The following is a 23,802-nucleotide window of genomic DNA, read 5'->3' as shown; positions in this document are numbered from 1 at the left end:
AAGGAAGAGTTGGTTTATGATGTAGTTTTTCCATCCGCCTGAAATTAACAATTATGATTTACGATTATGAATGGGGCCCAACCAAATCCTCGAATACTATCAAATCTGTAGTTGCACTATTCAAAAGATTTGATTTGATATTCGAGGAAAAGTTTTTTGGAAGGAAAATTCAGAAAGTTACACACTAGTATCTCTTTAAGTTGACAAGGATTTCATTATTTATCTCTACAGATGCTATCAAAGAAATATCTGCCACCAGCTGCAATGCTGTGGGAATTTTTTTTTAACACTTTAGGGAAGATTTTTGGCACACTAAATATTGCTTGTAACCGTATCATGTAAATTAGTTTTTTATTCCAAAAATAAAAATTTAATGGGTTGAATCTTTTGTCAAAACTTATAATATGTGTGTTTTTCATATTTATTATTTTATTCTTTACCCTTGAGATTTAGATTTAGATTCAAGGCATCCTTTTAAGAATTAAGTTCAATGTTCAGATTCCAGAAAAGAGTATGTGACCCTTAACTACATACTAGGTTTGCAGCTGCAGTGATTGTTTTTTGAGTCATGCATCAATCTCAGTAATGCACCTGTGCCTCTTATATAGAGCCAAGATTTTATAGTGTTATAAAAAACCCAATTATGCCATTAAAAATAGTGGAGTTTGCCTTCATCGTTACTAAACATTAAAATATATATGTAATATTGAATACATATCAAGCACAATAACATTGATCAACAGTTTCAACAATTCATGGTAAGGGACTTACAATTTCTACATAATATAAAAAAAAACTTAAAAAAAACTGCAACCAAAACATTTTTCTTCAGTTAAGAGAAAGTTATAAATATTAGAATAAAAAGTACAGCTAAATATATTTTTTAAATGCTGTCCAGAGCCAAGATTTTATGATTTATATTTTGACACATTTCATTATAATTTAATTTTAATTTTAATTTTTAATATCTTGTTCGTTGATATATGATTCTCAAACATCAAAACAAGAAATTATGTTATTGGAACTACTAAATCTACATAACTTTTTAAGGAGTGGGGAAATAATTATTTGAGTGATCATTTGGTGTAAGTTTATTTCTATTGACATTTTTTTGAAATTTAAATTTTTACTGTTTATCAAGGTTTTATCATCAGTTAATGTTGATATAAATCACAAAATCAGTATGCATTGTTAAAACCCGATAACCATTATCCTTATATGGCATCCTCATCAGGTTTCTCTGTAGGCTTTCACCCATGGCTATGGAATCAGCTATAGACTACTTTTATTTAGTTTACGTTGAAAAAACCATACATAGAAACTAAATAAACTTTATAACATTGTAAATGATATTTTAGGTTTTTAAATAATAACCTGAAATAAATATTTAATTAATTTTATATATTTTAATAGACAATATTGGGTACTTAAAGTGAACTTTGCTGTATTTTGTTGTTTCTTTTACATTTCAGTTGTATGTGTTGTATAGACTTTTAATATGGTGTTTGGCTATTTATTTCCATTCTCTTTTAAAAGTTTTCTTTTAAAAATTTCTTAAGAACAAACTTCTTGTGTCTATCCACTGCACTTGTTTTTAAATATTAAATGTAAAACTTTTTGAATATCACACATTGTCAAAAATGTTACTATCAACTTTCTTTTAAAAATGCATAGAAAAATGCTGTCTTGTCTAACCAGTTCTAGTAGTCTGAAAATTAACATATAGTATTGTTCTTTGATTTAGTACTTAAATTGTCTTTAAATTAAATTGAATGAAATTTCATTACAACATACAAATTTCAAATTATATTGTAAAAGTGCGTCATGTAGCACTCGAAATGACGCAGTTTTGGAGAAATTATCATGGAAGGTTGTCATATTTGTTCAGTGTTAGGATATCTTAATAAACAGATGACATAAAAATTAAAACCATTATCACAGTAATCTCGTGTATTCAAAAGGAAACTGTCCCGGAGGTAAAGCCACGAGGTGTTGCCTGTAGCCGCGGCCAGCTCTTGAGCGGCGCCGGGCGTCGTGTGTCGCAGGTCGGCCTTCCCCAGGAAGCTGTGGGAGCGAGTGAAGCTGTCGCGCCACTTCGAGACGGCCATCCACCAGATCAACCAGAACCTGCTCTACTGGCCGTACTTCGTCAAGACCAAGTGCAAGCAGAGGTTCGTGAAGATCACGCAGTACCTCATCCGCATGCGGAAGCTGCGGCTCAGCAGGCAGTGAGTGAAGTATAATTAACACGTAACATATGCCTTGAGCTTTTGTCGGCTTCGGGGTTGAGTCCACGTCTGTGGTAACTGTGACTTGCTCGAGGTTTTGATACAAATTGTTGCAGCCAGTGGAATTAAAAACCTGATGATGCCTGCAGCTAGGCCTTTTGAAACATTGGGTGCACAATTGTATCCGAGAACATGGCATCAGCTTAGAAACCAAAACTTGTATACAACTATAAAAAAATGGAAGTTTTTTCCTTTACATTCATCCACATACAATATAAATAATTTAATGCACATATTGTTTATTTTGATTAGTTTAGTACTTATAAATAGGAGTACAGGACTTGAATAAGATTGTGGACAAAGAAAGGATGAGATGGTGTGGTCATGCGAGGAGAATGGGAAGAGAGAGGCTGCCTAGGAAAGTGATGGAGTGGAAGTACACAGGAAGACCAAGTAGGAGGTGGGAAGAGCAGATAGTTAAAGTAGTGCAGGAGAGAGGAGAAGAATGGAACAGGGTGGAGGAGGGGGAATGGTGGAATGACGGAAGAAGGTGGATGAGGCATCATGCTGTAGTAGTTAAGGATGATGATGATACAGACAGGGACATTGATATTCTTAAGGTAATAAAGCATGTCTCGTGTCACGAAAGTCTCGAAAAAGTATAGAATAATAATAACTTTTTTTTGCTAAAGTTATGACAATGTTTTCCAAATGTCTTTCCGAGAATGTGAAATTTTGTCCTACACACACAAAATAATATTTCAATTTGTGTATAATATTCAATGTAAAATTAATTGGTACAACCATTTGTAGTGTATGAGAGTGTTCAATAGCTAGTATGAGAACTATTTTTGGTATGATAAGTTTAATACTATATTGTTTTTCCAGTCATCATTAAGTGTTTTGCAATGAGTAGCGTCCAGAGAGTGGGTTTTGGCGATTACTTTAACTCTGGGTTTTATATCTTTTTAATACTAAAAGCTGATTAGTTTTGAATTGTTTATGATTTGGATTTTGAAAGTATGGAAAACTGTGTTCAGTTTGTTATTGGTGGTTGGAAAAGTAACTAGCCAGTGTAGTAGAATCATTATAGTTGCTGAACACATCTGGAAACCAAGCAAAGGTTTGAATTACTGTTAAAAGTTATAAATATAAAAAAAAATTAAACAAAAATTTTTTTCTGAGAGATTGATTGCCTTGGATAAATTTGGTATCTGCTTCTTCAGGAAAATTCTCTGTAGATATTTAGGTTTTTACTAGCACTGTAAAGGTAAAGTGAAGAAAGATTTGATTTATTATGCTATGATCATTAAAACTTCTTTGTTAGGTTGGTATGTCTTCACTGGTAAAATGTATGGTATGAATATTAAACATAACCTTACACTCTTATGTGCCCTGTTCGTGGTGTGAGAAAGTGTTTTTGAATGGCAAATTTATTGACAAAATTGTTACTAGAGCCAGTTGGTAAGTTGGTATTCAAAAATTGGTAGTATATTATTATTTTTGATCTTATATAATAGGTAAATTATAAAATTATGAAAATAAATTTTGAAAAAAATTATATTTGTTTAAACTTAAACAGTGTAAGTAATTTATTTATTTTAAAATTAAAAATTTGTTTTGTGATAAAAAAATATGGTAATTTTAATTTCCAGGGATACTGCATTCATGTGGTTTATATATTCCTATAATTGAAATTGTTATTGGTGAGGTAGGTATATATTTCAAAAAAAAATTTTTCAGTGTGAAGGATTTCCAAGACAGGCCTTAAAAAAAAATACAAACTAAGCAATTTGAATTCATAAGTTCTTTTGTTTAGCTTAAAAAATAATCTAGCATGTTGGTGCTGTGTCTTGCTGACAACTCCATGCTTGCGAAAGTGTAACAACCCAGATTACAGTCTTCCTCATGCAATTCAGCAATAATAATTTGTTATAAAGTTTTTAGTCATATTTCAGGTTAGATTTAAAGTTTTTACTTTTTCAAAGTTATTGTGAAAATAATTCTCTGGGTTTATTGTTTTTATTTTTAAATTTAACAAGTTTATTTATCTCGTAATTTTTTGCTGGCTTCTTTGTGTGGGAAGGCGTGCCGACGTGATTTTCCTTCGTTATTTCCACGACCGAGGCTTTGATTCACACGTTAGGCGTGTGAGTCATGGTCACGGGAATGTGAGAAAGAGACAAAATCACTGTGTTGTGGGAACAGAAGTAAGCATTTCATGGAAGCCTCTGTTACCATGCTCCGTGATTGGCTGAGAATTACGTCAGCGAGCCCAGAACACTGCCCGCACGAAGGGAAGGAAGGCTGTAATTCAGTCATTGTCTGAGCACCCGGCCGAGCGGTCGTTGTTCGAGCAGGCCGTGGCTGGGCGATGGCTCCGGGGTTTATTTTTTTTAATGGATGTTTAATTTTTATTAATTCAGTTGTACAAAATTGTGTGAATTTTTAAATGACTATATAAATCAGGTAATACCTCGAACTTTGTGTATAAATTTCTATGTAATTTCTTCGTGACCTGTAACCTGTATGTTCCACTTATCATCAAATTTGAGCTAGTTGGAAGTAGTGGGTGGTGACACAAGGTACATTTAATTTGGTATTCTTTTTAGTAGATTATATATATATATATATGTATATATATTTTATTTCCTGTGTTTTGTACATAGTATTACAAAAGTATTAACTCATCACTTATATTTTCTCATCGCCTCAACCAATCATTGATGTGGAAACTAATGTTAAGCTGTAACTTGCCACTACCAATAACAGTTTTGTTTATTATTTTTATTTTATGTACTGTCATGAAAAAGGTAAAGAAAAATTCACTAAATTTTATCCTCACAATCAAACTGACTTACTGTATTAACTTATATTTTGTTATTTGATCCACATTTCAGTTTATAGTTGCACATTAAAAGTCTCTAGTGGGAGATTATTCACTTAAGCCATGTGGAAATTATCTCTGAAAAGATTTTAACTTTATAACATAAAAAAAAATAGCCACATTTCACCAAACATTATAACTATTTTGTATTACAATTTTTGCTCGTGTATAATTTTGTTTGTTGTTTACATATAAAATCCACTGTGATGAAACAATTTTTAAGAAATTTTACTAAATGGTCCGGAAAATGTCATGAAATTGGTTCACCAGTTATTTGTAGATACACTGTAATTCTATCTATTTTAGCTTTTGAGAAGAAAATGCTTTGAATCAATACCGTGTTTTATCGCACAATGATCGCACGCGCGTAATCGTTGCAGCCATATTTTAGGCTGTCAAAATTGGGATAAAAAACTTCTCGCGTAAACGTCTCATGATGTTTTTGGTCCCGCTAGTAGATGCCGAGCGCTTTGTGTAGGTATCTTTTCCGTATAAAACAATGTATTTTAAAGTAGAAATCTAATATTTATTCGGTCATTACCACTTACTTAATAAATTAATGGAAAAATATGAAGTTGTTTAACGTGTAAATTTTATTATAAAGACGTTTTTAAACGTTATTTCCTTTATCTGATCGTCTGCGTCGCTGCGGTGTAGGTATAATCTAAAATTTAATTTCGGTCATTACCACTTGTTTATTTAATTAACGGAAATACGAAGTTGTTTGACGTGTAAATTTTCTCATAAAGACGTTTTTAAACGCTATTTCCTTTACCTGATTGTCTGCGTTGCCGCGGTGTACCGCTTATTAAAATGTAGCCAGCGCATCATTCATGTTTGGTTATGTTGCTTCCCGTATAGAGAGAGCGCACGTAGTCGAATATCAATATCTTGCCGAGTGCATACAACACGTGCTCTCTGTCAGGTGCCGAGTTAACTACATTTGATAGCCCGCATTCTTTCGTGACAAGTGTGTACTACGACACATTAGTTCAAGTCAGATTCAAGTGGCTTGCGTTCGCGTTAGAGTTTTTTTTCTTCTATTTAAAGTTGAAGAAAGGTTTTTGTTTAAGGAATTATTAATATAGATTGTTTGGCGTCCTCTTGTATACTCCACCTTTTTTTAAATAAACGTACTTTCCATGAACGGGTTTTGTTTTTATCAATAACTTTACCTAACAAAAAATTTTTTTTCCGCATATTAATCGCACCCCTACTTTTCAAACTTGATTTTAGAATAAAATGTGCGACGATTATACGAGAAAACACGGTAAATGTATTTAATTGCCTGATATGTAATTCATTGCAAATAACTGTATTTGTGTACTTACACACACAAGGTACATTCTGGGGTGTGCTTTGAATTTTCAGCAGTGGTTGCCATCTTGAGTCTGAAATATTTAAAAAAATTTTACAGTTCCTATCAAGTTAAAAGCTTAACTTTACATATAGGATTCAGAAGTCACATCACAGACATACTGTTGACTGGTATTTAAATTTTAACTTCGTAAAATGTGGGTATTTAATTTTTTGAATTTTGTGATCTTAGCTTTGTACATAGGATTTAGCTTTTAGGTATGCTAAGTTACGGTATGTAATAATAACCCTCTTTACTTCCCTCTCAAACTTCTAAGCTGGACAGTTTAGTTTATTTTTGGATGGCTTATTACTTGTACAGTTTGTACACATTGGAGTATGTTTGTTTGGGCATGTGTGTGTAACGTGGGTCATACTGCTAATATATCATTTTGTAGATTTAGTCTTAAACATCTTAGCTGTGTGTCCAAAATTGTTGCACTTATAATGTTGTTAAGTGGAGAAATACTGTGTGTGTATTACATCGTGAAACTACATTTTTGGCGGTTAATGGAAAACCTATCTTTGCGATTAGAGACAGAGCGCTACAAGTTTGTCGTCATTTATAATGGCGGAGGGGTTGTACCCCGCACTCTTAATCCATAGCCCTCGAGTTTCATTCCAGTTGCCATGCTGATTTCGGTTATCCGTGGACCTTGGCTTTCCAAATTTGCTGCAGGCAATGTTGGGATGGCCATTTCCTTTCCAACATTCCTTTTCTCGGTCATCGTGTGCTATTTACCCAATTACCTCACTGTCAAGGAAATGTTAAACACAAACAAAATAGTAAATAAATAAAAACAATTATCTTTGCAATGAATGTTTCTTGCAGTGGGGAAGATAGATTTAAAATGTAAATTTTTTTGGGATACTCTTAATTGCTTGATACACTTTATATCATAGAGACACCACAGAGAATCCCATGGAATGAATTACAAAAATATATCACACCAAAGACTAACAAAGTGGGTTGACAACGACAAAACAGTTTCAACAAGAACAGTAAATAAAGACAAAAAAAGACCTTCTACATCACAGTGAAAAACAGAGAAACTCGACGATGATACTAAACAGTTAATCTGGACAACATAACAGAGACACACAGGCAAACCAACAATGAAACTTTATGTTGATTGCAAAAGGTATTTGCTGACAAAAGTGAAGACTTTTATATTTATGTTATATGATTTTCAGGTTTTTTTTTTTTTTTTAAAGAGAATATGTACAAAAGTTAAGCGTGCTGGACTAAAAACCTTCCACTGCAGCTAGTTTTTTAAAAATTATTACAGGTTTTGAAATTATAAATGTCTTTGTGGCAACACTTGAATCGCTGTAATGTATGTATCTATAATCAGTTGTGTTTATATTTGTATTGGATTACCTTTGTACTGTATGTCTCTTCCACAACACTGAATCGCTGGAATGTAGGAATGTGTGAACTGCAGGAAGAAGCTGATCCCGCTGCAGCGGAAGATAGAGCGGAGAGAGAGGAGACGAGAGGACAAGGCTCTGATCGCTGCGAGACTCGACACTGCCATAGAGAAGGAGCTGTTGACCAGACTCAGGAAGGGAGTGGTACGATGTTGTTTTTTAAACTGTACACCGACCTTCGTAGTAACTTTGTAATAGTGCAAACCTCTGTTTACATTTTTCAGTGGGCCCATTGGAAAAAAAAAAGTATTAATCACTGGAAAATGTGGATTGGGGTAAAGCCTCTTTTACTGTCCTAAATGTAAACACTTACACTTCACAGTGAAACCTCGCTTTTAGGTTTTTGTAGTTAACCTACTGAAAATTCTGTAAACACCTGTTTAAGCAATAGTTTATTAGGTGCTTTCATATGTTTCAAAACTTTTTAGAGTATTGGTGACTTTAAACTGTTTTGTTGAGAAGGTGAGTTTCTACATAGGTAACTTTAAATATTGCTTGTCATAAAACCTATGTGTGATTTAACCTTGCAGTAAATTTTATTCTCAGTTATGTAATTTTTAAGAAGGTTTCACTGCACAAACTGTCTCTTATTCACATGTTGTGTACCTTGAGCTACAGCATTGAATATATATAATGTATAGAAGTCGCGAGCCCAGGTTAAATTTTCTGTCCGGTTTCTTAGAAGAATTGTTGTAGTTCCAAGCTCCGCCGCTGCAATCGCTTTCATCGCTGGGTATCGGCTGTATACGCCCCTGGCGGTATTTGGCAGAACTAAGTTAACCAGCCCAGTCGTGACATCATCCTTCACCCCCCCCCCCCCCCCCCCCCCCCTTTACGAAAATCCCAGACCAACGATTCAAATTACCCGGCAGGTCTTATCAACATCGTTAGGCGACCTTGAAGAGGAGCTTCCCTTACCGTCGTTTGAGAATGATGAAATCCCAAAAGAAGCTAGCCACGGAAATCACTGAATGATGGGATTCTGTACCCGAGTGAATTGAAAATTAGCTATTAAAACTTTGTATTGGGCCAATAGTCAGTGTTACGTTCAAAATATGGTTTTATTTTAAAAGTAAAATACTTATTTAAACTATATTTCGCGTTTGTACAAATTTACTTTTAGATATTGGCAAGGAAAATCAACATACCTTAAACAACCTTCTCTTATTCAACGTTATCTATTAAGTAGTAAAAGGGGTAGATATTATTTAAAAAAAAAAAAAAAAAATGTAACCCACTAAATCAGTATTGGCAAGATATATATAAATTCAATATTAAAATACGCACATTAAAATTTTTTGTAATTAACTTTTTTCGGTAATAAAAATTCAGGATGATTTTGGTTTAATTGGTTTACGTATATTGCTATATTTTCTAAATCACATAGAAAAGGGAAAACAGTGCATCAGTGAAAATTCAAAAATTTAGTTTAAGTAATACTAGCCATACCAAAAGATCAATATGCGAGATACGAAAATTTGGTAACTGCTCTACATTTCAAATAAAAATGCACTGGTTTCATGAATACTGAAATGTATGCGTAATAAGGCATATTATGTTATTATACTAAGCATGACTATAACTAAAAAAATTACAGTAATTTAAAACGATGGCAGTCTTAACATACAATAAGTGCGCGAGTCTTAGTTTATTTTTTAATTGGCTTCTTCGTCAGATGGAAAAGAGTTAAGATTTCATCAAGGAAAAATATATTCTCAAAGTCACTAAACCGGGAGATAGAAAATAAGGTAGGTACTTAATTTTAAATAAAAGTTAAAATAGACTTACGCTAAACCAATTAAAAATAAGTCGTAAAAATATTTTTATTTATTAAATATGTTCTATACTTGACAGTTCTTTATGTATAATTCTTCAAAAATCTTTGAAATTTAATACATATTTTCTTAAAATGGTAGAATATCAGCAATACCCGGAAATTACGTGAGCAAAGCCACGGGTTATTAGATACACTTTTATTATAAAATAAAAACAATTATGCATTTGTAGTTCACGAATGTGATATTTTGTTTATTGCTTCACAACATTCATTTGCCAGTCTCAAATTTCATTGTACCACTTGTCAGAAATGTCACCAAAAATGAGAGATAGTTTTTTTTGACGAATTTCAATTACGAGGAAACCTTTCGCAAGACTTTTTTCTTCGCAGTAGTCACTGGGACACCATTAATTTAAATCCACTAAGATAATAAAATTGTGTGTATAATGATTTGTTTTTGTATATTTATATAACTTCCCAACCAATTTTTAATGATTTTCATGTGAATAAAAACTTGTAAAGCAATTTAATTAACTGTGTCATAATACTTCTGATTAGATGGAAATACTAACTTTTTATCAGTAATATACGACGATAAAAATATTTATTATTGCAAAATAATATTCACTGTTCAAATGCAAATTTAAATAGATTATTCATACATGTTTCCTGCTAATTAATGGTTTAAAATAATAATTTTTTAATATAAAATCATTTTTCTCTTGTGTTAAAATGGGTTGCTAAAATGAGGAATTATAAATATGTCACTTACTAAGTCCGTGCACAGATTTACACAAAACAGCAATGTAAATAATCTTTTTTGGTAGTTTCTAATTTTGTGCCCTGGATAACATGAATTTGGTTTAATTCATACCAAAGTGAATTTTTTGAACAACTTAAATTGATGTCATAAATAAATATTTATTTTATATTAAAAATCCACAAACAGTTTTTAAAATATAATATTTATCACGCCAGATGGAATAATAAACAAAAAATAGCTCTTATATGTTGTCTATGTTTAAAGAATTGTATTATATTTCATGGAAATAATATTTACCTTTCGGTTATTAAAAGAAAATATATTTGTATTCAAAATACTTGCGCATCGTTTTTACGAGCATTCGCAATAGCACGCAAACAGCACACACGCACAGAGATAGCACAGAGCTTGATGCTACATTCACGCACAACACAACACAAAATAATACCGGAAGCATTCAAAAAAGTTTTTTAAATGTAAAACTCCCGTTCACAATTTTGGTCACTGAAGTTGGCATACGTGACGTTTGTTTAGATTCGTGTGTTGTTATTGTGGTACGGTTTTCGTTAAACCCAGAAATATTTTAAATATTTCAAAGTTTACGTACAAAACACAATGAGCATTCAAAAATATATATCACTGTTTATTTCAAATCCGGCTTCTTTAACACATTCAGACTCAGACTTCCAAGCATTTAATTTAGCTTCTTCATTTTTGTATCCTGCGGATCCCCTGTCATACAAAATATTTTTACTTTCTATTACAGCTATCAAAAAGCTATCAAATGTGCCTTCCATTTTTATGTTATCGCGTGTTTGAAAACAATAACAAACTACTCAAGTCAAGAGCACCAATACTTTCGTGACAATTTTTCTTTTATAAGCCCACTCGAGTAGTACTTAAACTGTTTGCTGATTGGCTACCACCATGGTCGCGCACAGAAAATAACCTAAAAGTTAAAAGTTAATGAACTTTCTGTGCGCCGATCCTGTGCTATTTTTCTGTGCGCGTGCTATTTGCCAATGTGGCAGCTCATATCTAATAGTGTATGTTGAACTTCTGTGCGTCTGTGCTGTTTGCTTGCTATTGCGAATGTAGCCCGGGCTTAACTTGTGTATCTAACCTCAAAGCAAGGAATATAAAGAGTGGGAACTCAATGCTATAACAAACACTCTTATTTTCTTTGGAGATCCGGGAAATGTGCGTTATTTATAAGCAACTTAACATAGTAAATCGTTAACTTTTCAGATCTATGTTGGCAAAATTGATTTTTTTTGTGGTCATTCGCAACTGGGAATATTCACCATATAACGTTTAAGATTATTTATTTTGAATAACGAAACAACCAAAACATTATGTAAAAATGCTTCATCTTATGTTAAAAAAATTATAAACTGCATAGCCACAAAGTATGACATCATACCATTAGTTTCTGTTACTAATAACAACACGTGCACGCGTTTGAACAGTCATCGCAGCCATAGTTGTTTCATAGCTACCAAAATCATTCAACGTTGGCAAGAATTATTCCAAATTATGTTTAGCCATTTTACTCAATGCGCCACTCCGTTAACACAACATTTTATAAATTCTGAACTACGAATGTCAGTGGGAATGTACACTATACTGTACATTCCAATCTGATACGCTTTAAGAAATTTCTGTAGTTTTCTTATTATTAAAACTTAATTTTTGATGTTGGCATCTTTTAACCGCACTTTTTTTTTTTCGGTGGCCGTACTCCTCCAATTCAGTTGCGCCCGCTGGTATCTAAGCGCTCGGATTTCAACAAAAGGCACCGCCTCTCGATAGAGTGAAACAGAGAATTACGCGCACGACCTTGAAAAAAGCGACGCTACAGCGCTCTGGCGTGGAAGCTGGTAACTACGAGTACCCTCTTGTGGAAAGAAGAGCTGTCTAGCGGCGGAGCTAACAACTACCTCAGTTTTGGATCCGAAAATTGGAATAATAAATCCTATCCCCTCGCGACTTCTATAAGTTATATATATTCAATGGCTACAGTGACCTTAAGTGGTTTGATAAATTAATTAATTAATTACTGTGTATGCTATTAAATTTTTGTTATTTTAGTTGTCTGTATATGGGTTTTTTGATGAGGTTTTCTTGTTCAATCCGAGCTTGAGATAATTTTTAAGTGGATTCTCACGTGTGACATTTTTTCTCAGTTTTTCTCATGATCTCTCTAGTTGCTCTGTATCTTTTTCTGCTCCACCACACCCTTATTCCAACCCTAATGTCCGTGGGGAGGAAAAACAAGAGTTGTAAGACACAATTATTGTTTCATAAGACACCATTATTGTTTCAAGAATTTTTATGTCCTAACAATATTTATCATTTACCTTCATTAAAGCATAGATCACACACTAAGTGTTTACAAAGGTCATTCATAACATAATGCATATGACTTAAGATGGCAAATTGTTTTGTAGATGCCAGGCAATTGATCGAACCATGTACTATGCTTGTGGTAAGTTAAATCTTGAAAATCAAAGGATAGAACATTATTAGAGCCTAAATGAGGTTGAAACTACCAATACCCCTTAAGCTGGCTTGGAATGTAAATTTCTTTGCTTGGAATAGCCAGTTCCACCAGCCACTTACAGAACTCATCCACTTTAAAAGAGTAAAATTTTAATTATGAAATTAGTTTTTTTTATTAAACTGATCATATAATAAAAAGCATGTATGTACTATGTTACAGAAAAATAATGCATATTTCTCAAAAATCTTTATACTTGTTACACTCTTTTCCTTAAATTTTTTGTAAATGGTCCCACTTTACTACCTATATCTGTTGTCAATTGATAATGACTAAATAAAAAAAATTAAATACTTTGAAATGTCAAATTCATTATCAAGTTATTCACGAATATAAAACATTTTTGGAATACTTGCAGGGTTAAGTTGAGAAATAACAAAAAAAGTATCTAATTATTTGTGTATATAACAGTTGATTTTTAATTTTATTTTGTAGTTGTATTTGTTGTGTACAGTATGGTGACATCTACAACTTCCCACAAACTGCTTTCGACAAGGCCTTGGAGACAGAGCAGGTTGAAGAGGAGAATGAGGATGAAGAAATGGAAGAAGTTGAAGAGGTTGGTGTATGTAATTCAAGAATGTTAAGATCTGCTAAAAATATATAATATTTTGAAAGCTTTTGCAGTCAAAATAACAGGCATCGACCTGATCCCTAGAAATCGCTTCTGCATAAATAGGATTAAGAAAAGACAAAAGTTTTTTTGTTGTTTTACTATTACGGAAACCATTTTGACTATCTGAGAGTTTATTTTTCAAATTGACAGGGAGTCCACCAGTCTTGAATTTCAGGAAAAGCAGGAAATATGCATGAATTTTCGTTGTCAGGAAAAAACCTTGAATTATGATTAAATTACTTGTTGTCGCCGGGGTTTTCGTCATTCTCACAGACAGTATGCCTGTTAGGTTTACAGGTTATGTCAAACCCAGACTTTTGACGCTATTTGTTCGTTGTGGAGTCTGCCACGGAACTCTGTAATGAAACAGCCAGATAGCCAAGATACAATATTGTTTAAACTCTCCTAATCATTTCCATAAACAGCCACTTAAAATGAATATGTATCATATTTAGTCTTCAGTTTAACAACATGAAGATAAGATATAGTATATCTAGTTTGCTTTTTATGTAAGAAGTGATGTCACTGTCAGAGACTGAAGGATCAAATCTTGAAACAAAAAGAGCTTTAGATTATTAGCAACAGTTTTCAAAGATATGGTGTTTTTGACTCCAATTTGTATTTCCATCTTGTTGTTCGTATTTTGGTCAATTTTAGTGTTATTTTTAGTTTTATGGTGATAACGAACTTCTGTAAAAAAAAATCTTTATCTTGCTAGGGTTTATTTAGATATTTAGATTTGATATTGTTTCTGACTAACGAGCTGTAGACTGGCAGACTTTGGACATCGCTGGGGTTCTGTTTACGCTGCGGTGAAGACAACCGGTCATTGTCCAATGACCTACTTGCTGTTCCTTGTGTAACTTGACTGTAGCTCGTTTTACCCGGACACACCTTAGACTGGAGAATATCTTGTATATGTTGAGTTTTCTCATCAGACGTAAGCTGCGAAAGTTCACTTCTACTGTCAAGTAACAAGGTTTTTAGGGTACAATTTTCATTTGAATAGACAGGGATTCAAGATTTGCACATATTTTGTTAGGTAAAGTTTTGCTGCCAGGAATGATAACGTTGTTTAGTGATTCTTCAGTCTGAACACCAATTTCACATGCATTAGAAGTCATAGTAAGTTATAGCTTATGGTTAGAATTAGGGATGGGACAATTCCAAAATTTTCGATTCCGATACCCGATTAGCGATTCCTTAAAAAATCCTTTGATTCTCGATACTCACCTAGTTAACTTAATATTAAATAATTCAAATTCTATTTGCAACTTTTTTTTTTCAGCTTTCAATACATATATGATGTAGCATACATCATAAATTCATATTTATCAAATTTGAGTACACAACTAAGTTATTAACATTAACTCATATAAATGTTTACATCATTAGAAGTTTATGGCTCATATGTCAAAGGGGTCAAACTAATCTAAAATTTGTTTTGTAATACAGAATAAACTATTAAAAAATATTTTAGGCTTTCCTTGAGCAGTATAAATTATTTTCGTTCATACAACTTGCCTAACTTAGAGAAGGGTACAAATAAACTATAAAATTTGTGAAATGAAACAGTAACAAAATTAAGCAACAACTAGAGAACTAGCAAAGAAAATGTGTTGTACTTGATTGTGTTATTTTGGCGTCAAGTTACATTTAAGAAACACATACAAATTCATTCGTTGTTATTTCGGCGTTGTGGTCAATTTTTACATTCGGCGTTAAGGTATTTCGGCGTTGTGGTAACGACCCAACAAAATCTATAAAACACTGTTGATCAACTAATCATCATCGTCATACCATTCGAAAATGAATGTTAGGTTTACATTTTTCCGCTTTTTTGCGCGATTTAAAATGCTTGTGCTGCCCCGTACGGCTGGGTGACGAAGTAAAGATAGTTCCCAAGGTCCCCTTTAAGAGTTTCCAGGGCCTGGTTCGCCCGATAAGCTGCTTGATAATACGACGCTGTTCCAACTATATGACAGCGACCCCGTCTGACGTGGTATGGCCACTCACGTAAGACTGTTCCAAACACGTTCGCCAACGTTCGCCCAATCATCTGCTTGCTTTTGTATTTATCCGATGTCGCTGTTCCAAGCTGACGTCAGTGCCCCGAGCGGTGTGCGTAGGCTTTAAAACTTCGCCTGTTTGTCTTATCTATCCAAACATTATGCCGGAAAGGAAAATAAACGCTGTAGTTTTGCATATTTTTACAGTATATTTTTGGGTTTAACATTATAACGTGAGCGTGTGTAAGCTTTTGTTTGCTTTAGTGCATTTATGATTAATGTTCAGTGGTGGCCTTGTTGCGGTGTTTGTTTACCAGTGACGAGACAAGTCTTTTAGCCAATATTTAAATTTCGCGTAAAAACGTGTTGTGGCGATTTCGCGTAAAAACTGTATTTTACGGTGATTTCGCGTTTATCGTCGTTTAATTGCGATCGCGAATAGAACAGGCCCCTGCTAAAGGCCCGTCTACAATAGCAATGTCCTAAACTGTGTCTGAAGGACACTCGTCGCTGATTGGTCCACGTGACCCTCTGATGTCATGCGTCTAGTGGGCGAAGGTCCGAACCTACCTGGTCCGAAGACATTCGTCAATTTGAACTTTTTGTCCCAACCTGGGTACTTCGGACACAGAAAAAGAACAGAACACTCACGATATTTGAATTTCCGGTTCCCGTTTGAAAACGTGGTGTTTGTTTTTATTATTGAAGGAAATGGAAGGTGTTGTAAGTCACTTCTAACTTACATAACTTTCATAACTTTCATAAGTTCAATCTCAAACTACAAAGCATCAAAACAATAAACAAAAACATTTGTTTTGGCACATTTACTGCGCTCTGGTGACAACTTTAGAAATCAATACATTCGGACATCGGACATCGCAATTGTGGACAGGGCAGTTTTCGGTGAGACAGTGTGACGTCACTCACATTCGGATAAGGACACGGACCACGCACAGGTTCGGACTATTGTAGACGGGCTCTAATACGCAGTGATAATTTTTTTATAAATAATTGTTGTGCTTTGACTTGTGTATAACTTCGACCCAAGTTTTAGATATTGTTTATTTGGGGAAATATGACTGTGTTATAAATGTGTCTAGTCAGTCATAACCACACTAAACGAGTCGTTAAATAATTGTATCTGACAGATTGCAATGTTGTGAAATGATTTTTTTTGCTACATGCGGGAATCGACTTTTATCGCCGATTCTCGATTATAGATTATTAAAGTAGAATTGGTAGGTATCGATGAAATTAGGAATTGGTTTTCCCATCCCTAGTTAGAATCTTTTGTAGCAGTTAGCACATTTTTAGAACCCTCGGGATTAACGGATTTAGAACCAGACTTTGAGCCGGCGGTTTAGTCAGAGATTAAACCAAGCAAAGAACTAAGTTTCATTGTTTTACTCAATTTACATTCAGGGCATAAAAAAGACTTTAATCCATTTACTATTTGAAGATTTCCTGCACATTCAGCATAGCTTTCGTGACATGTAGCTCTGGTGTAAGTAGCGCAGTTCACGAAGGAATGATATTTCTCTTGTTTCTTGGAATTACAAACCCAACATTAAATCTTCATTTGTAAGACCCTGAAAATCTTGAGAAACATCGCACAAACTAATGCTGAACATAAAATCATAGTAGATGTAGCGTACAAGTTGTGGAACAGGCAGTGAAAACCCGCCCGAGACACGCCCGACTCAGACAAAGGACGACTGGCAACTGAAGGACGGCTGGCAACTAGTATTTGAAAAATAAAATACTTTGCTTGCTTACAAAATTTTTATCTTAAAAAAACCAACAATAGTAATTGTTTGTTAATTTATTTATTATTACATTTGTTACATACCTATCAAGCTAATCAAGTTAAATTTAATGATAAGCAACTACACATTTTTTTTTAAAGAGCATTAAATAAGAACCCCATCGCTGGTGTCTGGCAGAAGCTGCCTTCAAAGAGGCAGTAAAGATAACCAAGTATCTTGGAGGCCCCGTGCTGATTCAAAACTGAAAACATAAAATTCCTTTGTTGTGTCCACTCGCCCTTGCTCTAAAAGCATTTAAAGGCACTGCAAGGTCAGAGTTGACGACAATCACTGGTACTGGCGGTACAAGGAACACAGGAGTTGTCTGTCTCATTCCTCCAGCTCGGGCCTGCGAGTGGTTTAATCACTCCCATCCCCTTCTCCAACAGGACTTGTTTCACCTCACGCGCCCTTATGGACTCAGTTCCACTCCAGTGAAATACATACAGTAAAACCCTGTTAATATGTTTTTCAAGGAACTGGATGCTAAATACTTCTTAACAAGGAAAAATTATTAAAAGGGAAATACATTTGCTTCATAAAAACAAATTTTACTCAAGTGACATACTGCTTAACTCAAATTCACAATTATCAATTATCATCGACACACTGTAAACTGAATTATTTAAACTGAATTTTTGGATAAGTGCAATAATAAAACAGTTATCCAAACAAAAAAAACCCTAACATTCACTGTTTTGAAAAATACTGCATCAGAGTAGTTATTTCAACACATTTTCGTTCTGACGCATCACAAAATTGTCCAGTTCCCATGAAGTCTTCCTCTCACTATCTGGAACATTTGGTGTTCCATGAACAAATAACCTCAGCTTGTCCAGGTGGTCAAGGGCTTCAGAGTAAGTGGAATCGCCTTAATCGCTGTCACCATCCTCAGCTAAATCCTTGTGTTTGTGGCTCACATGGTAGAACCGCATCATTAACTGAGACATAATCTTCAAAAGTGCATGAAAAATTTAGTTGCTCTTGAAGAGTTTTCCAATTTGCACTGCATGTAGAAGCACATTGAATTGGTTCACTATCCTCAAATTCTTCTTCAGGGAAAATATTGTTAACTTGTTGAGCACTAAAGCTTGCTTTTCTGAAGCGATTGCTAATGATGGTTGAGCCAAGCATTTCCCATGAAGCATCAAGAAAATAGATGGTGTCCGGGATGTTGATTTTATAACCACTGCACTTGTTTTGGTACTTTTAATTCTTGTTATAGGTTGTAACACAAGGCGCTTACGAAAATGCTGTTTCAGAATTTTTATATTTCCCTAGTCCATGGATTGTAGCTTGGATGTTGAATTTGGTGGGAAATATTCAATCTGGAATATTTCTAAGGTCGGATATTTCCTTGAGATGAGCAGGGCAGTGATCCATGAAAAGCAAAATCTTCCGATTTTTGCACCCCATATTTGCATCCAATGCTCTCACATAGTCTTCAAAAAATGCTGCCTGTCATCCACGCAGACTTGTTGTATGCATACTTGCACTGTAATGTCTTTATGTTTTTCAAACAAACACCATGGTTTTTTTTAGTTTCCCCATTACCAGCAATGGTAACTTTTCAGTGCCATCCATGTTGGCACCCAATAACACTGTCATTCGTTCCTTACTTTGTTTGCCTCCATGGCATGTTTCACCTTTTAAAACAAAGGTTTTGTCCGGAAGCATGTTGAAATACAGACCACATTCATCGACATTGAATACATTTTTTGGTTCTAAGTCCTTTATAATTGCAGGCAACTTTGTGTTTATCCAACTCTGGACAGTATCATCACACACTCTCAGATTCCCCACTTAGAGTTCTATAGACAATTCCTAACTTGTTTCTAAATCTGTCGAGCCAGCCATTCGAAGCATGAAATTCAACACCTAGGTTATGTGCTATTTGTACAGCTTTCTCTCTTAAAATGGGGCCATCAGTTGGAATTCCAAGTGCCCTCAGTTCTTTTAACCACGCCAAGATTAAAATTTCAACTTCTTATGCGAGAACGTCTTAACCGAGATTTACTGTGTTTCTCAGCCACAGATTTCCTAGTCAAAAGATCCAGTGACAATAATAATTTTAGTATTATGAATTCTGAATTTTGTTAGAGATAGGCGGGGGGGGGGGGAGTATTTGGTTCACTACTCAAGGTGGTTGGAGTAGGTTTTGAAAGACAAAAGTATTTACACCATTTTATTTTGGTCCCGTTTTAACCTCATTTGAAGAAATGCAATAAATTCTCGTTGAATACAACACACCGCTCCTACAATCTACTTCCCGCAGTTTACGCGGTTTGTTTATGCTATATTTATATAAATTCGTTATTCCTGTGTTTGTCACATACATCATACTTATGAAGATAACACTTTCGTTTGAATTATCAAATCCAAAATGTTGTTGGGAACACAAGCTGTAGCTCCTGGATTTTTAGATGTGCTTTTCCATTCAAAACTGTATTGACAAGCTGCCAACACTGGTCTTATAATGGCACACTTTGGTAAAAAGTCCCAGATGTCCATCAGAAACTTATACATACTGTATTTATATTTATATTTATATTTTTGCTATTCAACTTTGTCAACGTTCTTTAATAATGTGGCTGGTATCAAATTTAAATGTCAATAGGCATAAAATTTTGTCTTTTACTGTGAGTAATAACTGAATTATATCTGTATGTATTTTATCGAGATGTCAGCTTGTCAAAGATGGAAAACATTTTCAACTGATAAAAAACTAAACATATTAAGGTGCATGGACAAAAACAAAGGTACTCGTTTTTCACCCACTGAGAGGTTAGGCATGCTTATTTCAACTCTGAACTTAATTGTGAAAAATTGCAAAGTAACTGATGGCAATGCAGCCCAGTAAATATCTGCATTGCTAATAAAAGTATGAAAGTATGTACATACTTATACTGTATGTATGCTTACCTATACTCTATACAGAATGTAAATTTAGGACTTAAATGTTAATTATTTTATTTAGATAGGCTTCAGACACTCTTAATAATTTGTGTATATCAAGAGTATGGTATGTACATTTTAAGTGCTGGAAAAAAGGACTCGCAACCATCAACATCGGTACTGAGAATGTATCAGTTTAACAGAAAACCCTAATAACAATTGATAAATTTTAATATTAATAATTACTTAAGTGGAGAATAAACATTTAATAGAAACTTGAAATATGGTCACAAAAATGGATTTAAAAAGTATGGTGTGAGGCTGATTCGAAATAACAAATATTTTTTGTTATGGTCAAAATAGTAGAGGTGCGAACCATATTCAAGAGCATAGCTTATTCTTGTAAATGTGGTACTATGTTTACGCGAATCCAAGATATGCTCCTCTTCTGTTCATTTATGTTAGTAAAAACTAATTATAAATTTTAGACTCATTTCAATTTAAAAGTCAATGTAAAAACGTGTATTAGTATGTATCTAGTAAATTCAGAAACTAGAGGATAACATTGATTGTAAGACACATCCCAGACTACAATGAAAGGTCGCATCTTAAAATAGAGTGAATTCAGTAGTCATGTCATGGTGTATTTGAGAAGATGGTACAACTGTATTACAGCCAAACCTCAATAATACAAACCTGAAAGGACCATAATTTTGTTTTTTTGCAATAACGAGGTTTGTACTTACCAAGCTATTACAAAAGTTAGTAACATTTTATATAACATCTAAATCAAATTGAAATAAAGTTGAAAATATTTTTCTCATTTAGTACATGCATGAAAAACATCTAAAAATATATATTTCCGTATAAAACTTGCACTCAATATTAAACAACTCCAAATGTACTCTTTTTTGGGATTGTAATATACAATTTGAGGATGGCTACATCTGTGGCAAAAAAATTTTTTGTATATTGTACTATACTTTTTAAAGGGATATTTAAGACAGAATAATAAATGAATGTTTAGAAACTACCTAAAAAAATGACATACCATATTTGGGAAGAATATGCAATTTATAAGCTTTTTCCCCCCATCCTGCACTGAACCAAACAATGGCATCAGTATTATTTTTCATAGTTGATGATTGACATTGATTCTGTACATTATTATGGGATATTTGTATTTACCATCTTAAAAAAATGTTATTATTTACCCTTGGAAAAAAAAAAACACTTTATATTGCATAATAACCATTCTTTTGTATTAAACAAATTATTTAGCACTATAACTCTTGTAATTTGTAGGGTCTATGAACACACTTTGTGCTAATGAGAGTATTGTATTATGGTAACAGTGTTTTTATTAATGAGGTGCTGCTGTGTCATGTTTGCAGAAGAAACTGGAGAAAGAGATAGAACATGAGCTAGAGGAAGAGGAGGAGGGGGAGTTTGTCGACGCGGGCAGCGAACAGGAGGTGGTCAGTGACGAAGATGACGTCAAGGAGATGGAAGCAATGTCTGAGGTGCGTGCTTTTGGAGACATTATTTTATTTATATTTTTAAGGTTAGAGTTTTGACTGTGTTATGGTTTTGATACTCAGTGCACACAATTGTTTCAGCACATTTCCCTCTATGTTAGGAAATACTCAATAATTTTAATAAAACAAAACTCTGTTTACTTTATTAGAGATGGGCTGAGACTCAAACTTGAGCTGATGGTAGTGAGTAGCTACAGCTCGACTCATTCTTATCATCATTGAGTCATTAATATGTTTAAATGATCAGGATTCTTCTTATTTTGTGATCAGAATTTTGGATTTTTTGAGTAATTCTGTTTTGCACAAGATATACAACCCAAAAGTGCAAATAAGTTTAGTGTTTAGAATACTGTACAGATTTTTTTATTGTTAGTGAAATGTTTGATTAATTTGGAGTTTTATGCGAGTTACCAGGATGTGCATTTAATTATAAGCTGAACAATACACATCCATATTCGAAACATTATACTTAAAAATTTGTATTGTGGCAGGTACGTCTTAAGTACGTAGGTATTTTGAAATATGTTTTATAAAAAATACTTATGAGACAATTTGACTAATGCAAAATCAGTATTTGAGCAGAGCTCGCTCCTAATTTTACTTCTATAAACAACAAAGGAAATGCAACTTGCATCTTTTTTTTTTTTTAAATCCATCTAAGTGAATCCACTTTTGAAATATGTACGTATGCTTGCAGAATGAAGATTCAGAAGAAGAAAGGATCTACTTGAGCAATTTTGAAGAATCAGAAGAATCTGATATTGAGGTAAATAAACAACTTAACTTTTTTTAAATTTACAGAAAATCTACCTGTATTTTTGAACCTATAATATAGTAAAACCCTCAAGAAAATTTCCTCCATGATGAGTCTTAAAAATTTTGCACTGGGCCTATAAATACATACAGTTATACCAATTTAATAAAATTTCCCTGTTAATACCTGTTAATAAGTATGAACTTCCTAGTACATACTTTGAGAAACAACTTTGTAACAGGGATTTACTGTATTACAAAAACTCCAGCATATGTGAAATAACTTACCTTAAGGTTTTTTTTACATTTTTTGTTGAGATATTTAATAAATAACAGTTAAATATGTTTTTAGGAAAAAGGTTAACACCTGTTAGGATGACAATTAGGTGACTAGTGTCTACTAGAAACATTAAAACAGGTTGGCTACAGACCAGAAAAAGTCAGGGATTTTGAAACAATTCAGGGGAAACCTGGACAATTAGGGATTTTTTTGATGGGTCAGGGAATTTTTTTTAAATAAACTTGTTTCAGCATTTTATGTAATGGTTTCTTCAGTGGTCATTCTTTATAAAAAAACATGAGTTAGCTGTATCATTCTCAATCCAATAATCCATGCAGAATTATTTTTAAATGTGTGTTTTATCCTAAGTTATTATCCAAAACTTGACAACTTTGCAAGGCAACGCTGCAAAGCAAAAGTACCTTCAAGCGCCAGTGTTGATTAACCTGTTGTTGGTTAAATGACAGCAGACATTTTGCATGTGGTTGGAAAGTGCATATATTAATATTTGTAAAAAAAGACGTTGCATTGATTACCGAAGGTTTGCGGTTGCGATTATCTATGGTGGCTGAAAACCCCTAAAATTATAAAAATTGATGAGGAAATGGGAAATCTTGTTATAAGAATGAAGTCTGTGTATACGTGACTAGAGGGAAAAAATAAGATTGTGGCCGAACTGTTAATGGCGCTTCACTGTAGTACAAAACATCTATGGTCGGCATGTTACTCATTATTTTTCATTCATGGTAATTTTTTTCCTCTCTTCAAGGTAAACATATCATTCACGATTCACAGTATATTCATAAATAAAATATTTTCTACCATATATCTATAGAGACGTATATTTACAATTTACTTCAAGATTTTTAATGTAAGTATTGAAACTTTTAAAAGTATTCTTGAG

At 33.6% G+C, this 23,802-nt stretch overlaps 1 protein-coding gene across 2 annotated transcripts in view; it reads left to right on the top strand.

The window, feature by feature from the left end:
• The window catches only part of LOC134536569 (protein MAK16 homolog), a 32,535-nt gene that overhangs the window by 6,382 nt on the left and 2,351 nt on the right, over positions 1-23,802 (top strand). The window contains exons 4-8 of one of the 2 annotated variants that reach the window (XM_063376322.1): positions 2,046-2,228; positions 7,917-8,046; positions 13,457-13,561; positions 21,722-21,850; positions 22,563-22,631. In XM_063376322.1, coding sequence (XP_063232392.1) covers positions 2,046-2,228; positions 7,917-8,046; positions 13,457-13,561; positions 21,722-21,850; positions 22,563-22,631 — 616 coding nt within the window. Of the gene's footprint in view, positions 1-2,045; positions 2,229-7,916; positions 8,047-13,456; positions 13,568-21,721; positions 21,851-22,562; positions 22,632-23,802 lie in introns of both variants that reach the window. The other variant, XM_063376321.1, reaches the window with a different exon arrangement.

The sequence above is a fragment of the Bacillus rossius genome, chromosome 11 (assembly GCF_032445375.1).
Source record: "Bacillus rossius redtenbacheri isolate Brsri chromosome 11, Brsri_v3, whole genome shotgun sequence".
Taxonomy (NCBI): Eukaryota; Metazoa; Arthropoda; class Insecta; order Phasmatodea; family Bacillidae; genus Bacillus; species Bacillus rossius.
The sequence above is the reverse complement of the archived record's forward strand: the minus strand, read 5'-3'. Positions and strand labels throughout refer to the sequence as shown.